The sequence below is a fragment of the Ambystoma mexicanum genome, chromosome 12 (assembly GCF_040938575.1).
Source record: "Ambystoma mexicanum isolate Mex_15411 chromosome 12, UKY_AmexF1_1, whole genome shotgun sequence".
Taxonomy (NCBI): domain Eukaryota; kingdom Metazoa; phylum Chordata; class Amphibia; order Caudata; family Ambystomatidae; genus Ambystoma; species Ambystoma mexicanum.
Window position 1 is genome coordinate 746,060,451 of NC_090936.1, and position 17,957 is coordinate 746,078,407.

The following is a 17,957-nucleotide window of genomic DNA, read 5'->3' on the forward strand; positions in this document are numbered from 1 at the left end:
GAGAGCACGCCTAATTCTACCACAAGGTGAGGAGAGGGCTCCAGAGGGACTGAAATCATACGGGGGTGGAAGGAGGATACTTACCTCAGTCGGACAGTCTTGAACACAGTCCTCCTGTATTTTCAGAATCAAGCAATTGGGCTCCTGGTATGGAACCTATTATACCCAGGAGGGTTAACTGAAGAACAAAGCACACAAGTGAATAGGTTCAAGAACACTATTGCTCATACACACAAAATCCCACCATTTTTTGTGTAAACTCTGCCGTTTCTTCAATGAGACAATATTCATAGAGGTTATATCGTAGAGAAAAAAATCTCTCAGACACAATTATTTTATATATTGGAACTGTGTGAGTGGTATACATAAAAGCACATTTCCAGGGAGAAACAGACATCAAAATGGTTTCTTGGACCACAACAGAATAAACAAGAATATGTTTTCAACACACTGTATCAAGGCGTTTTTCAGGCAAAAATAAAGACAGTGTGTATATAAGAAACCCAATCTGTGTGGGGGTTTGTCAAAAATGCACAATTCAATGGTGTGAAGTTACAAAACAAGGTTCTTAAAACAACATAAAACATTTGCAAGGACACAAAAGAGAAATTTGCATGTGTGGACAGCAATATATGTGCTGTAGTTTCAGGGAAATAGAACCTGCCCCACAGACCACATCAGGGCAAAGCTGAGAAGCATACCAGCGAGTAACCCGGCTGGGTGGCGTACCTGTGGATACCAGGTGAGCGTAACAGTACATGGGTGCACAGTTGCCAGGGTTCAAATTATACTTTCTGTCTAGACAGTTACAGTATGTGACGCACTGGCTGTCCGACACAGCTGAGACGGGGCTATTTCAGGCAATGTCCAGCCCGACTGTACTAAAAGAAGTTGTATGGGTGGGCAGAGGACAACCAGGTACTTCTCATAATGGTAGGGAGAAGGGTGTGGAAGAGAGCGCTGAAAATACTGAAGGTCAGCATCCCAGACGCCTGCATGAAGTTAGAGGAACTTGCTGTGGCCCGGCGATGGGAGGAGTTTGGGTTTAGTACATGGAGTGATATGTACAAGGAAGGGAGGTATAGAGAGCACACAGACTTGCTTCAAACTGACGGGCTACCTAAGAGCCAGTTTTTGTGGTATCGCAGGCTGACATCAATAGGAAAAAGGAAATGGCCAGTCTAGCCAGAGGAACCAGCACCATGCCCAGTGTTAACCCTATTGTATGAATTACAGGACGGCTGGTGCCCTGTATCTAGGATATGTAGTTGTATGCAGAAGATGACCAGTGTACAAATTGTGGGACTGAGGGAGAAATGGGAAAAAGACTTGGTTGGGGAAGAGAGTGACGGCAAATGGAATAATGTGCTGATTTCTTGCAAATTAATTTATTACACAGAATGTACATAACCCCAATCCGCATAGCTGAATTTGATCCAAATATGTCATTAGTTACCCATGATGCTGGACCAATGGGGCGGACGTTATGCACATGTTTTGGCACGGAATTCATGCAGCATCATTTTGGGGTCAGATTAAAATTGCATGCATCAAAGCAGGGGTAACGCTTTAACTGGACGCTGCTCGAGTGCCTGCTGGGAGCATACCCCAGACCTGAGAAAAGGAGACATATTATTAAATTCACTGATCTAGCATGTGTACTGGGCAAAAGGCGTATAGCGATGTCCTGGAGATCCCAAAAGGGGCCGCAACAAGGCCCATGGTTCAACGAAATTTTGAGATGGAATACAGCTGAAACCACGGCATGACACAGGGGCTTGAGACCGAATGTCATGGAACCTACGGAGAACATCATAGCATGGAATGCTCTCGTAGAGGCAATGTTCCGGCCCTCAGACGATAAACCCCTGTCATACTAAGTATGATTTATGGAGGTGCCCCTGCTATGTAGCATTGGTGGAATATTTACGAAAGACAAGATGCACCGCCCCCCCAACCGCCTCCCACTCGTGTGCGTGGACCAGTCTTCCTCCCCCGTGAAAAATTGTATGCTATAATAGACTAGAGACTATGAGGGAGGGGCCCCCTCTACCATTAATGCACACATCTGACCAGTGTTGCCTAGCTCTGTTGTTCTGTTTTGTTGTTTTGGTTCTATGGTTTGAATTAAATCGATTTTCCATGGCTGTATCTGTCAGGATAACTTGATTTATGTCATGCATACTGGTATGTACCATGGAACTATTATATAAGTATTGGTTATGCCAATAACATGCTTCATAAAAAAAGATTTAAAAATAAATTGATATCTTTGTGATAGAAGGACGTGTGGAAAGAACCTTTGTTCAATGAAGAGAATTCATGTACTTTATTATTTGTTTAATCAGCAGTAGCATCACTGAGACAAGTTGCTTTTTCTACAAATGTGTTTTATTTCAAGAAGAAGCACTGAGAAAGATTGAAGTTCCATCCCGACAAAAAGTAGTTCCTTTGAAGAAAGTGTTACATGATAACAGAACAAGTGCATTCGGGTTTTAACCTTTGTTTTTGGGAAAAAATCATGCTTTCGAGATGGATATTGTGGAAGACAATTATTTGTTTTATCAACCAGTTGTGGTGAAAAATACATTTGTTGTTTCGCCAAGAAAGACAGAGTGATTGGAAAAGACTTTTCTATTACCTTGAACAAAACTTTGTTGAATCAGAACTGTAATCTAAGTATTTCTTAATTGATCCATGAGAAGGGAATACAACCCTGGGTGCAAGAAGTGCTTACAAGAATATTTGAGTTTAAATTACAAAACTGTTTCGTTGAACTAAGATTTAGTCATATTTTCCTTTTATAATTCTATTGTGTACATTAGTGCAAGGGTCAGAGATATTTTGGACACTAGGTCATTTGTCTTTAGTTTACTAGGCAGGGACCTCTCTATTAGGTAAGGGAAAGTTAGGGGTTTATCAATACCCCTTTTTACTTTGAATAAATGCCAAACCTTGAGAAAACTTTACTTTTGTGTCCGTCTTGCATTTCAGACCCCTCACAGTATCCCTAAGGTTTCAATCTGCGTTCAAACAGATGCAGTACTATCCTCGGTTGGTGTAGGAACTGATATTATGACTGTGATGGTGACAGCTAGGAATTTCTTAAACTCACAGACCAATTATAATGGTGGATCCAAAAAGTATTATGGTGGTAGACTCACAGGAAGGGGAGGTGACGTGGTTTCATTAAGTGCCTTGATTGGGGAAAAACAGTTTGTGCCCAGACTGGGATCATTTTTTTAAATGAGGTGAGAGGGGTGAATAATATCGCGGAAGTTGATTTATAACAAATAAATGGGGGTGTAAATGGGAATTCAGGATCAGGTAGACCATGTGATGGCGTTAAGAATCTGGCTATGAAAGGGGCTCTATTAGAAAAATGAATTAACAGTCAGAATGCACAATTGCATGATTAGCAAATTAGCAAATTCATGAAGTTAAATGACCGGGGATTGGGAACTATGATACGAGGGGGGAAGAATGGCCACAAAAAGGATAGATCAGAGGCACTGGCCTTTACTGGGACCAACAAGGGTTCAATATTTGCCCATCACAAGACTGAGTGGGATAAGCCCCCCCCAGAAGCATAACTACCCTGAAGTAAGATTAGGGGAAAATTAGAGGAAGCTATCCATACTAGATGATGGCAATAGGAATATTGGTGGAAATCGAATTTTGATGTCTAGCCTATATGAGACCGATCTGAGGTTATGTTTAAATAGGTATGTGTTAGCAATCTTTGCAGAAATCCTCAATTTAAGGCAGCTGTCATCTTTAGACATAGATTGTGTAGAATGTGCAGATCATAGAAGGACAGATATGTTTATCCTGCATATTGGCTCAAATGTAGTGTATGATACCATTGTTAAGGAAATATTACCCTTGAGGCAGTTGGGATTTGAAATCTTGGATTTGAAACTGCAGCATTATCAAGTATGTAGCGTATTAAGAGACCAGAATGTACAATCTAATGGGGTGTGGACCCAAGAGGATAGAAATGTGAGGGCTTCACAAGAACAGGCTATGGGTCAGACAGAGCTGATCAACTGGGCTTGGCTAGCAGCAAAAATGTACATGGCCTGTAAAGCGGAGACCAACTGTTCCCAGAAACATCTTTAGTGACAAGAAGCAGGCGTTTGTACTGTCTTGGAATATGAGAGGTAATTCACAACTACTAGCCAACCCAGACTTGATGAAAATTGTTAGAGCTAAAAACCTGATAATGCTGCAGGAAACTTGGTTAACTAGAAGACCTACCCTTGATGGGTATGAAGTGTTTCCCCCAGAAGACCGGGTTGGCCAACGGGGTCGGCCCGGCTTGTGGCCTATTGACCGCTATTTATAGCGGTCAAGGTATTAGTGCTTGTGTTCCCTATAAGACTCCTTATGGAATCCTTGTGGTTGAGATTAAAATTGTTATGGGCTTCACCACTAAAGTTTTTTTTATTAGAAAATATATGTTGGCATTAAGGGGTGGGAAATTCAGATTTGTTCTTCGATGCTACTGTTTTCGTATATTATAGAGTGGAGAGCTAGGCAGTACAATGGTGTGGTGTTTTTAGCTGGCGATCTGAACTCTACTTGCTTACTCGATGAAGAGAACGAGAAATAGGAGTGGAACTCAGCATTGGTGCCTATGAGTTCCTCGGATAAGAGGTGAATGGTAGAAAATGGTACTCCAATCTTAATGCCTTGGGACTACGTTTATTAAATGGTCGAATCAATGGTGACTGCCCCAGTCAATCCACATGGCATAGGGGGAAAAGCGAGTCTACGCTAGATTATGTGTTCTTAGATTATTCATTTGAAATGTGCCTGAGTATGGAGATTAGACATAATAATTGGAGTGACAATTGCATGTTACTGGTAACTTTGGATAGATCATTGTGCACAGATGTGAAAGGTACACCTGATAATCTACAGCCCAATTGGGGTCTGAAAAGAATAAGATGGAAGCCTGGGATATACGAGAGATGTAACACAAGGTTAAATTCAATGCACTTGGCAACTAACTTGGATTACAAAGATATACATTTAATTTGGACAACAACGCTGTCACTATGTAGGAACTGATAGGGGATGCTGACCGGGGAAAGAAGAGGAATCATTTTAAAGAGGTAGACTAAGGCCCATCGCCATAGGTATGACAAACCAAACTCATTGTGGAGGAAAAGCAGAAGAAAAGGGGGGCTATTCGTTGGATTTTGAAAAACATGAGACAAGAGGAAGAAAGGGTTAGGCTGATTAAAGAAATTAAACAATCTTATGAGAATGTAATTAAACAGCATTGAGCTTGGACTTTGCAAAGGGAGGCAGAATATATGTTAGAGTCCCTGGAAAACAGGAATGTGTCTGGTTTCGGGAAATTATTAACTCGCTGGATTGTTGTTAAGGTGTTAGATAGGGTAATGCAATTCCAGAGGATGCGTGGGTGTGTCATTTTGAAGTTCTATATGCGCAATGTGCCTCAGTACAGTTATAAACCAAGAGAAGAATGAAAGGCGGTTTGGAGAAGTGCGAACTAGAGTTTGATCATGAGGCAATTGTGAAGATTATACATAACAATAGCAACTCACAGGCTCCTGGTCCAAACAATCTGTCAAATTACTTGTTTAAACTGAACCCAAAGGTGTGGGCTGTGATCTTCAGTGTTTCGTTTAAAAATATTGTGAGTCCTGAGAGAGTCCCGGGCATCTTGGAAAACCTCGAATGTTATCCCAATTTACAAAAAGGGCGCGAAGGCCAATCCTAGGAACTAACCACCTATTACAAAGATAGATGCAGACAGTAAGGTCTTCGCGTCTATACTTTTATTACACTTGGAGGCTTGGGCTAGCTCTACAAGGAAGGTTAAATAAATTGCAAACTGGCATCAGGAAGGGACATGGTACCAACGTGAATGGTTGCACAATTAGGTTTCTGCAGCACAAACAAATTGTGGGCAGGATAGAATTTACCTATTTATCTGGCATCATTTTATCTTTTCCTAGCCTTTGACCAAGTAGATAGACGGCTTTTGTAGACCAAACAAGCTACCTGGGGAATTCTAGATCGCCTGTTAACATTGATAATTGTACTACATTATTAATCTGGGATACAGGTCAGATTGAATCAGGAGGGATCCTTGTATTGGAGGATAACGACAAACTCCAGTCTAAGGCATGGTTGCATACTTGCTCCCTGCTTGTTTAACCTTTATGTATCTGACACAGGGGAGTATATGAAAGCGGCATTGTTTATCCCCCCAAAGATGGGTGATTTTGGAGTAACAATGGTTAGTGTACGCAGATGATTTTTTACTCTTCAACTACTCGCCCATTGGCTTTCAAAGACTGCTGTCTGCTTTTTTATAGTTTGCTTTAGCTAATTCCTTGATTATTAACCCTGAAAAAACAAATGTTTAGCAACTGTCAAAGAATAGATCAAGGAGAATTTTTAAATTGAGCTTGGAAAATTCCATAGGGACCAAAAGGGATTTATTTTATTTATTTGGGGTGTCCGGTGTGTGGGCAACCACAATAAGTGCTTTTAGGTAATTTGCTAAGACAAAAAAGTATTGTTCTGGCAAACCAAATAATAAAAATGAATCAGAAATGTTGACGGATTTCTATTAGTAAATCAGAGGAAAGAGGGTGACGCGGGGCAAAGATGCTAGAGAAATCAAGCACAATAGGTAATCATCATGGAAAGAGCACAATGAGGGGATAGGCCAGGCCAAGGATAATATAAAATCAAAAAGTCTTTATTGTTCACATATTAATCTATTAAGCCTGTATTATTGTTCTATGAACATAAGGTTGTACCTAAGCTCCTATATAGGGAAAGTGGTTATAAGATCTGATGTGGAGTAAAATTTAGAGAGTCCCTAATGTGGTTCCAGTTATGGCAATTAGGTTTGAATTGAGGATTTCCTCTCCGAGGGTCAAATGGAGTATATTAAGCTTGCTCGAAAGATCTGGTTTCCTCAAAGGAATAATATTTATGAAGATCTCCATTGTGTTATGGGTATGAAGGATGAGAACTTTGTGGCGGTCTAAAGCAGAGATGGGAGAAATATTTGTTCGAAATTGTGAAAAATGTCAGGTATCTAAAGGATTTTCCAGGACAAGTAAAAACTGCCCTCATGGAACGAGACGGTAGACCGGGTACATAGCTACACTTTGTTGAAGCATTTGAGGTTCGGTCATCAATAATTAGGCACTCTTGCACCTTTCTTAAGCATCTTTCCTAATCATTATAAACGCAAGGAGTATTTAAGTTTCAGATGGAATCTGTACAGTACAAAGGAAGTGTTGTTGAGGAGTACTTATTAGATGCCCAAGATGTTTTTTGTAGATTTTGTAAGGATAAATCTGGGCCCCCTTAATCACTTGTTAATTCATTCCCCAGCACTTTCTAAAACAGGAAAAATATTCTGGGGCATTAATAACAGTTATCACTGTGGCAGAAATGCTTATCTGGGAATCCTACCTTGTGGGAATTCCTGTCACATCCTTTATGAACAGTTTAGAAATGGCTGCTGATGTTTTTAATCACACTGTAAATTTAGTTGTATAAGCTTAGGAAGTTGTTTTAGGGATGGGGTTCCTCTTTTAATACATTGTACTGTTTTAAAAGATTTCATGTTTTTTAGTAATTTAATGATGATTTTGAGAAGTATAAGCTATAATGGATTTTATGTGTATTGAAATATGATATTAATTTTGTAAAGGTTTTCATGTGAAAACCATTAAATAAAGATAGACAACAGAGACCCATACTCTCTCTTGGGGTCATACAACCATACAGAGAAGACGATTTGGGCAGCTTCTTCCTAAAGAAGAGGTTGGCCCACCAATTTCATTGGCGTGAAGATCTAAAAGAGTGCAATTTAGCCCCCTTATTAAAAGGAGAACTACAGGCTTCCTATCAGACATTAAACGCTCGAGGTACGACTTCTTTTGAAGACATAAAAAGTGGTCTGTTACATCGGGTTGGGCAAACAGAACATTTCTACTGCCAGAAATTTTGAGAAATTAGGCTGAACCCAGCTGAGACCCCTGTAAAACGAAGGGCACGTACTCAGAATATTTTGACCCTCTAGTTAGGAAAAAAACCGTCAGTAATTGTTTTTGCATTCCAGAGCCATTTAAAACTCATGAGCCTGTACAAATAAATGGTCATCCTGCATAACCCTTAGTCAACTCTGGAAGCAAACAAACTGCCATCCGACCTTACCGTATGCATGTTAATGTTAAAGATAATTTGTACTGTGCACCATCACCACCGACCCGATCCCCTGGTGCTCTGGCGGATTTGAAAGTTAAGAGTGTGGTGCAGGGGGGTTAGTAGGGTATAGCTGGAATAGGTGAGGCGAGAGTTGTGATGTCCTGTTGACAGCTTCAGTTCAGTTTGCACCTTTCGCCGAGCTTGGGTGTGATTAACAGCTCGGTAGATTCCTGTGTGCTGTTGTGCAGGGCTAAGTGAGGTTTGTTTATCATTGCAGTGTGGAGAAGTGCGTGCGGATTGCTGTGCAGAGAGGAGGTTGTTTTTGTTTTGTGTTTGAGAAGTGTATGCAGAGCTTGAGATTTTTAGGGTTGGGTTAGTAGGGGTTATTCTTACCTTATTGCTTTGGACTTCTGTGCTCATTGTCTCTGTCTGTGCTGTGTGTTCAGTGATTTGTAGGGGTTTGTTTGCCATGTATTACACATGGTGGTGGCTTTCCTCTGTAATCGTCTAGTGGTTTGTGGGCATGAGGTTGTGCAGGCCTCCCTCTGCCCTCGGGCTGGAGATGGCTAAGTTGGGGGTTTGGTTTTATCCCCGGGTTTCTTGTGCGCGGTCCTCACCCACCGAGGACCGGGTGCACTAAGCCCTGCTGGGGTGTCCGTTATTGGTTGGTGTTCCCTGTGATTGGCTCGCGGTTTGTGGGTATGAGGTTGTGTGGACGTCTCCCCAACCCCTGGCTGGAGTTGGCTAGGGTTTGGGGGTTTTGGTTGTCTCCCCGGATTTCTTGTGCATGATCCCCACCCTCTGAGGACAGGGGGTACTAGGCCTCCTGGCGGTACCGTTTATTGGTTAATGCTTCCCCGCCTGCAGCTGGTGTTCCTGATTATGGGGTAGTGACTAGGGTGGGGTATTGAGGGAATGGTTCTTTTTGGGCTCTCTCCCTGGCTTGTTCCTTCCATGAATGCTCTTTCGGTTTTGCTGTTTGCAGTGGAGTCTTTGTTTTGCTTAGTTGTTCCCTTCTGAGTCTGAGTGGTAGAAGTAAGTTTTAAGTAGTTTTCTGAATCTTAGGTGCTCCTTTGTATTGCGTATGTCTTTTGAAAGGCAGTTCCAAGTTTTTGCTGCCAGATGGGTGAAAGACGACCCCACAAGTTTTCTTTTTTGTATGGCTTCGGATCTAGTCGAATGTTGTTGCTTGGTCTGAGCGGTCTTGCCGGTAGGTAGATGTTTATTTTCTTTTGTAGGAATTCTGCTCCTTGGCCATGGATAGCTCTTTGCGTTATTCACATTGTTTGAAACCTTACTTTTTGTTTGATGGGTAGCCAATGTAGCATTTTTCAGTGCTGGGGTGATGTGGTCCTTTTGTGGTAGTTTGAGCAGGAGTCGGGCCGCTGAGTTTTAGATGCGTTGCAGTTTCTTAAGTAGGCGTTCCCCCATTCCTAGGTATAGGCTGTTGGCGTAGTCTATTCTGGACATGAGGGAGATGATGGTAAGTGTTTTATGGGTAAAGGAGAGGAAAGGTAGGATCCTTTTTAGTGTGTGCAAGAGGAAGAAACATGTCTTCACTATTGCATTTACTTGCAGTTCAATTGTTAGTTTGCTGTCCTTTTCGACTCAGGTTTTTGAATGTCGATTGGCGTTGGTACAGTTCCTAGTTCTGTGAGCCAAGGGATGTAGTGGTTTTCTCGGTTTTTGGGTACAACCATTAATTCTGTTTTGCCTGGGTTGAGATTTAGGCTGTTTGTGTTCATCCATTCATAGAGTTCTTGTAGACAGCCTTCCATCGTTGTGTTTTCTTCTTGCGGGACTTCTATTTTGTAGATGATTTGTGTGTCGTCTGCATAGTTGTGGCATGCAAATCCGTGTTGTTTAATGAGCTTCATTAGTGGAGTCAGGTAGATATTGAAGAGCAGTGGGGACAGGAATGATCCTTGTGGTACGCCACAGTTGGTGTCTCTTGGAATGGATTTGAAAGGTTTAATCCAGACGGTTTCCGTTCTGTCTATTAGGAGTGATTTAATCCAGAGTAGGGCTAGGTTGGTGATTCCTATTTCTTCTAGGCTCTTGATGAGAATTTTGTGGCCGACTGTGTCGAACGCTGCAGAGAGGTCCAGAAGTATCAGAGCTGAACTTGTGTTGGAGTCTGCATTTGCCTTTAGACCATCCCAGATTGAGAGGAGTGCCGCCTCATTTCCTCTCTTAGGTCTAAAGCGGACTTGTGCCTGGTCCAGCAGTTGGTATTTTCTATATGTTCCTGTGTTAGTCCACAGAAGTAGGTTTCAAGTCGTTTTGCTGGGTATGGGATATTCGAGATAGGTCTGTAGTTGGAGAGGTCTTCCACGTTGCCTGCTCTGTTCTTGAGGAGTGGTTTGATGCACGCTGATTTGAAAGACTGAAGTACTTTCCCTGTTGGGAGTGATTGGTTGAAGAGGTTTCTGTAACATTCCAAGGGTGCGCCCTGTGTGAGGATTGATTTGTATATGTCTGCAGGGCAGGGGTCCATGGGGAGCCTGCTTGTTTGCTATTTCTTACCAGCTTGATGAAAGTCTCTACTGATATTTGGGGGAAGCTTTGGAGTTTGCTCTGGGGATCCTTGGTTGGGGGGGGGTGGGTTGTGTACATGCGGAGGATATGAAAAGGGGAAACCAGTTTGAGTAACCTGTGTTTATGGCGACCAAGAAATCTATCTCAAAACCCTTGTATCAATGTCTTCCCATGATCAGGGGGTTATTACGAAACTCAACTATTATACCTGGCCTTCCGGAGGATCTTATTATTGGAACAGATTTCCCTAATTTTGGTAAAAATATATCCAACCTTAATCACCTTATGTAATAATATTCTCCTGTAGATTCTTGGGAGGAGATAGAAATTGTAGAGCCCCTACCAGTCTGCGATTGGAAAAACTAGAGAGAGATCCAATCCAATCAAAGTTCTACAATATTCTAGGGGAAGCTTCGGTAGGAGTAGGCCAATGGTAAGGGGAAAGGTATGGGACGAATCTGAGGATGTTGTCCCTTCTGCCATAGGGGTAGACCTTCCCTGTGGGGCCAGTGCAGTGCATCCACAGTACAATAATCCCCTGGGGGTGATGCCCTCGGGGAGGGACCTCCTTATGGGATTCAGTATTAATTCCTAACCTCCCTCCTTGTGATATGGCCCATATCTATTATTGTCAAGCTAGTCAATCTAATATACTTGACAGGCTCCAAACCTCAGATTATATAGAACATTTCACATCTGATTCTTTGACATATACTGAGAAGATGATCAGGAGTCCAAAGATCACTACGGAGAAACAGAATGACCATGCTAGTGTCTAAAGGACTGAGAAGAGGAAGCTGGTCAGCAGTTCAAAGATCACTATCGGGAAGCAGAATGAGCGCTGTAGTTGTTCAGCTAATGTGATTGGTCTAAGAGACTCCCTTTCCCAATGCAGGAGTGTGAACCTGGAACAGCTGACTTGATGGAAGAGATCTATCCTCCGTGGAGCAAACTGGCAAAGCAGGCCGCAGCGAAAACATCGAGAGTGAGCTGGGCGGAACCCAAAAGAAGAGAAGGAGAACGCAAGAAGGTCTCAGGAGTCAGGACTGTTGACGTTCTTGCCGTCCGGTACCTCCGGGGTCCCTGAGCGCCAGTGAAATACCCAGCAGAGAGGTTGTGCTGCCAGAAGAAAGTAGGCACCAAGGAAGCTGCTGCCAACAGTGAGAAAGCCCCGAACGTGACCTGAGCCTCAAGGGCAGCTGCAGCCGCTCGGGAAATGCTGATAGATTCCAGGTGCAAGCATACAGGTACAAGGGGGACTGGAGTAGCTCAGGAGGTCCAGAGGAGTGAGAGGGCGAAGGTAGAGGACAGAATAAGACGGTGTGGGACATCATCCATTTCAAAGTCAGAAACAGAAACCAATTCGAACACCTATATGAAAAACTGAAACAAAGCCAAATCAAATATTGCGAGTCTGGAACCTGCACCCAAAAAAAGACAGTTCATGTTAGAGCTGTTGCTTGGCAGAGGAAAAGACTAAGAAACAGTGAATGTTAAGAGGCCAGGACTGTGTCCTTGAGAGAGAAAAGACTTGGCAGGAGAGTATACCAAGTCAAACCACATATTGGAAGTTTGGAACCCACAACCAATGGAAAGGTTTTGCTTGGCAGGAGAGTATATCAAGCCAAATTGAATGTTGCGAGTCAGGGACCTACACCCAAACAAGAAGTTCCATTAAAGCATAACTGCTTGGCAGGAGAGTGTACCAAGGAGTTATATTGTGAGTCAAGGACTCGCACCCAGGAGAAAAGACAGTACCTGTACTTGGCAAATGGAGTGTGCCAAGTTGCTAGGATAAATTAGTAAAGCATATGGAAGAAATGATGGCGAATTATCTACCAACATTTGTTTAAGCAACCATAGGCCTTAGAGACCCCAAAAGGAGAGGAGCACACTGTACAAGGAGTCTAGGGGAAAGGTTCATAACCCTAACCTTGGAAATGTATAGTTTTGAACATTTCTTTATTTCTGCCACTTTTTCACCCAGGAGACTGTGAATTTTCTGGTGGATTAGATTTAAAAAGAAGAACTACAAAGAGGAACTCTAAGGGAAAAGGATTACGAACCTGAACTTGGAATCCTAAGGTTTGAGAACATTTCTGTGCGTCATCCATTTTACCCAAGAGTCTGGGAATTGTGAGAAACCAAAGGATGTCTCACCTACTAGTCCCCGGGGATATCTCTATCAGGTGGCCAGGCACAGCCATCGCATTTGGATCCAGACTCTGGGGCCAGACCATTGCGGGAGGATCACCTGGGTGAGGGGTCTTCGGGGGGTGCGGGTGAGGCGACCGATGGCGAGACGCGGTATTCCCCCTTTCCCGTACACATGGCCCATTTTATTTGATAGGATTCTCCAATGTCCCAACTCCCCCACCTTTTCAAACAAACACTGGGCCAGGGAAGAGGGCGACAGAGTAAAGAGGCTAACCCTTACATATCAGATTGGACATGTCCCCCTAATCGGGTCAGGCAAAGTCAAGCACTTGACTTTAAGTGCATACATCTGATACCAATTAGCTCTCCCCACACGGATAAAAGGCAGAAATTAGAGACACACTCTGAGAAAGGTGGAACACGAGCAAGAGCATAACTTCCAGGGCAAAGGCAAACCTACTGGAGCAAAGCGACGGACAGAGGGATAAGAGCAAAGGGTTGAGGAGCCCAGGAGTTCCCGGCAGGAGGTTCTTGCCTCCAAAAGGATGTGAAAGACATGTGGAGAAGGCCAAAATCCCAGACAAGAAGACTGCATTGTGTTTTGAGGACACCAGCGACCCTCCCAGGTGAACGGCAGAGTTGGGAAGGCGAGGCTAAGCCTGTGGTATTAACCTTGACTCGTGAATTCAACTACCAAGACAAGAAAAGAATGCACACAGCCGGTGACTTGGCAAGCGACATGAAAGGCCAGTGTGTGTTAAGCAAAATTGAAGTTGCAACAGTATATCACACAATTGAAAGCTGCACACGTATGGATGAGACGCGAAGGAAGGCAGACCTGTGGTGAACTTTGAATTTCTGATAGCTGTGAAACGGATACTGAGTAGCGAAGTGATCCGGCAAAAGGAAGTAGCCTATTTTTGTTTTGTTTTTTGTTTATTTGTTTATTTGTTTTGGTTTGTTATAAACCTTTACAAAAATTCAGAAACAGTATCACAACTGAAAAATAAATACAACTCCATAAAAGGAAATAATAACTACATTTTTACACTAATAACACAGGTATCATAAGCATTAAACAAAGTAACCATTCTATAAAATGTATAACTCTTGAATACTTTGAGAATTAAAATGTTGGTAATAAACTTCCCAAAAGATATTACAAAACCAGTGTCGGTACTTGGATCTCTATGACACATTATACAAAAACACAATATTAGAACAGATCACAAACATTTCTCAGAAAAGAAGTTACACGTATACTTAAAATGATAGAATTCTCAAGCAGCATTCTATTCCAAATAAATTCCCTATTAACTGTTTCAGTTGATTGTACAAATTGAGCAAAGTAAGCAATCCTTTGATTCTTAAGTGCTGGACAGATAAGAAGAATATGTTGAAGTGATTCAACAACCCCCTCTAATTTGCAAAATCAACACCATTGCCAATCTTCTGAACTTCGATTTCTGATACTCTTAATTTGGTTGGTTAAGATCACATTAAATCTAAAACGCATAAAATCATTGCGTAGCCTCTTGCACAAATGTTTATTTCAGAAACACACCATAGGATCCATAAAAACAAATTACACAAAAAACAGTATCAAATATAGAAACTTTAAAATACTGCATACAATCCCTACAATATAGTAAAAAATGCTGCAATCACACTCATAGAAATGTCATTAGATGTTTCCTGGTAAGCAGTGCATTCCTCAAAAAGGACAAAAGTGCCCACCAAACATGGGGTGATTCCGCCCACAGCAAGTAGGTCAGAGCTGGTCAATACTGAACAAACCCCTTCTCCTTCAAAAGTGGTTTGAGTGTAGACCCTCTCACTCTTGCATAGGATGGACAAAAAAATAAATAAGAAGTGTGACAGATCCTCTATGGGTGCATCACACAAAAGGCAATCTATGTTTATTAAGAAATATATATTTTTGGTTCCTTAACCAGTTGTGCTTTTTTATGGGTAATTTTAACCCAACAGTTGCAGGCAGCGTATATGGGAGGTGATGACCTACAGATTTTTGCTCCTCTTAGGCTTCCGAAAGGATAGTGTGTCAGCGGACATTAAAGAACTGCTGGGGTGAAGCCAACACCATGGGTCAAAGACTGTTAACTACCCAAAGGACATGGCAAGAGGGGACATAGGCAATGAGGTTGGAAATCTGTGATCAAGGGAAAATAGTTGGGTTAGGCTGAATCTTGTCACATGATTGGATTTTAATGATACTATTTCACTGCCACCTAGGGCCTCATTTAGTGTTCGGCATAGAGTAAAATCACCTGGGTTTCCAAAAGCAGAAAGAAGCCTATTTAAAGTTAGAATTACAACAGCGTTGCACTGGAATTCCACAGGTGGAAAGCTGTCTGGAAATCCACTGCTCGTATTGCAATTCATGGAGACTGGCAGATTTTCTACTAGCTTTCCGATGGCGGAATTTCAGTGTAAAGCTGGACTAATGCTAACTTTAAATAGGCTTCTATCTGCGGGCAGAAAGCTGGCAGATTTTAGCATCTGCCAAACTTTAAATGAGGCCCAGTATCTGAATGAAGCACAGGCAAATGGCAGAATACTGCAACAAAGCCACAAGCGGGAGGCTAAGTGATAGGGGACAACCACCTTCTCTTCGTTGCCCTTGGAGGTGATATATAGGAGGAAGGTGGGATCACCCATGGCCCCTGCCAAAGCCTCAAGTGGCAAGTCTATGGCCAAATCTCAGAACGCCACTGAAGTCCAAGAATTCTAGTCGATATTCTAGAACCTCCAATTTAGAAAACTCAGACCAGCCCATTTGTGGACCTGGGCACTACAGACCATCGGTAACATCACCATATATCCACTGAAAGACAGACAAAGATTCTGGCAAGCCACCAGAAACCATATTCACTTCTGTCCACAGGAGACCAAGAAAGACACAGACTCATATCGGACCTCAGAACAGGAAACCGATCATGCCACCAGATTCAAGATGATGAAAAGCCATAATGTTGGGTTGGTGCGCACAGCGGGCCTTTGGGCAAGGTGTTTCACCTGGTAAAAGTGTCCTGCTCTCTGACAATCACTGCCCTTACCATTAACTTAAACATAGCTTCCCGCATCTCACAAGTACCAGCCCAGTCCCACATTTTGCTAGAGTACAAAGAAGATAAGTCTAAGAGGACGTGTAGGGGTTAGGAGTTGGACAGTGATGGTGCGCGGCAGGCAAGGACGTTGATGTACTTCGTCTTCTGCATTGCCTTTATTTTAAAAAACTAGCCGTGTTACGGGACACTATAACATTACATATCAAACATTTAAAAAAAACACAAGCCTAACTATCACTGGGGGCATTTATTCTCATTTTCCTGCAAAAGTGTGGCACATTACATTTGACCACCTACATCATAATTTCACAAATGAAGAGAGCTTCACTTTTTGCTTTAGTATGTACCCCCCACTCCACTAAGCGTGGAGAAATCTTATACAAGGTTTAATTCCTTAACTACCACTGGAGTGAGTTACTTACATTCACAACACTCCATGTACAATCAATCCAATTCTTGTAAAGCTTTCTTTTATTTCCCATCTTATGAATGTAAGTTGAGAAAGTTATGTAGGGTTTTGAAGAACACAACATCTGCTGCCAAGCAAGCAACAAAGTGCTATACAAAAGGACAACGTGTTATTCTAGTCTCGGGAGGCTAGCTTAGGTGTAAGTGCAACGCGCTCGCCTTGGAAGCAAGACGGTGCAGAGCAACACAGGTTCGATCCCCGGGTCCGTGCTATAAATAACCAATTATAATGGAACATGGAGACGCAGTTGGAGTTGATGGTCTGCAGGAGGAGGGGATAGTTCAAGTGTGGGGAGAGAGGAAGTGGTCGGTAAACACACCTCAGGGTATTATTTGAAGAACAGTCTTTCCTTTCCTTTCTGAAGTGAAGTGTTAGAGGGAGATAGCTTGCTTGATTAGCTGTTCTAAAATGTGAGTGTGTAGCAGGAGGAAACCTAGTTCCTGGTTTTCTTTTTCTTGGAGTTTCCTGGTAATATGACTTGTGAAAGTGCACAATGAGCACCATGCTATTTTGTTGCTTTACAATATAATCAAACACCACAACAAAAGACATCACTGCTGGACTTTACACCCCTCTTGCCTTTTCCCATTCCAGCCCAAAAAGAGCACAGATGTTTGGTATAACATTTTTTTAAACAACTAAAAATACATACTTCCAAGTAGGATTGCTTTCCAGGAAGCGAGAAATCCCAGTCTGTGCTGCGGCAACATCAATATGAAGAGACACGCCTGTAAATAAACAGAAGGTTGGTAAACCAGTAGGACAAGTGCAGTGGAATTACAAGCAGATAGAAAGTGGCCCTAACCGGAGTGTAGTTATTTATTTAAACTTTACTTAAAAAATTGAATCAAACAAAGGGTCACAAGCGACAGAATCAGCAACATGAGCCTTTCTCATTATTTGCAAGTCAACAAATCATGAACAAATTGTAGACGGATAATAACATTTTGTCAGGATTACAAACTCGAAAAGGAACACCTACATAGCATTTTCAAATATAAATGAAAGGGTCCAAACGAACTATATTGGCTAAAGAGTCACTGCCTTCATCTCAGTCGGTTGTGTACAATCTTCCAGGACCATAAGGTATACCCAAATTTGTGATCACACATCCAATCTTCACCTTTGTCCAGAGACTCATTCAGGGGCTACGTGCCTATTTTGTATCACACCTCTTTAATGAGTTTAGATGCCATTATTTTTACCTGCTCTGCTGAAACATATTGTTATGTATTGACCTATCAAAAATGTTTACACAACAAATTCAAATAAAAAAGAATACTGTAAAATTCTTCGAACCCATCATACTAAATACCACAAATGAGCTAATCATTTTGCAACACATCATAAACTGTATATTCAATAAAAAAACAAAAAAAACAATAGCAAATATTCACGCAGTACAGTCCCATTTATGTAATCCCATAATGACAGGCTATGCGACTGAAAGTCCAACCCAGTGCACTTGGCATTTTCCCCCCAGAGGATCAAAT

The 17,957-nt window shown here is 42.1% G+C and overlaps 1 protein-coding gene across 4 annotated transcripts in view; it reads right to left on the minus strand.

The window, feature by feature from the left end:
- ALG12 (ALG12 alpha-1,6-mannosyltransferase) overlaps positions 1–17,957 on the minus strand; it is a 586,752-nt gene that overhangs the window by 49,685 nt on the left and 519,110 nt on the right. For all 4 annotated transcript variants that reach the window (XM_069629251.1, XM_069629252.1, XM_069629254.1 and 1 more), the window contains one exon: positions 17,117–17,192. In XM_069629251.1, the coding sequence (XP_069485352.1) occupies positions 17,117–17,192 (76 nt within the window). The remainder of the gene's footprint in view (positions 1–17,116; positions 17,193–17,957) is intronic.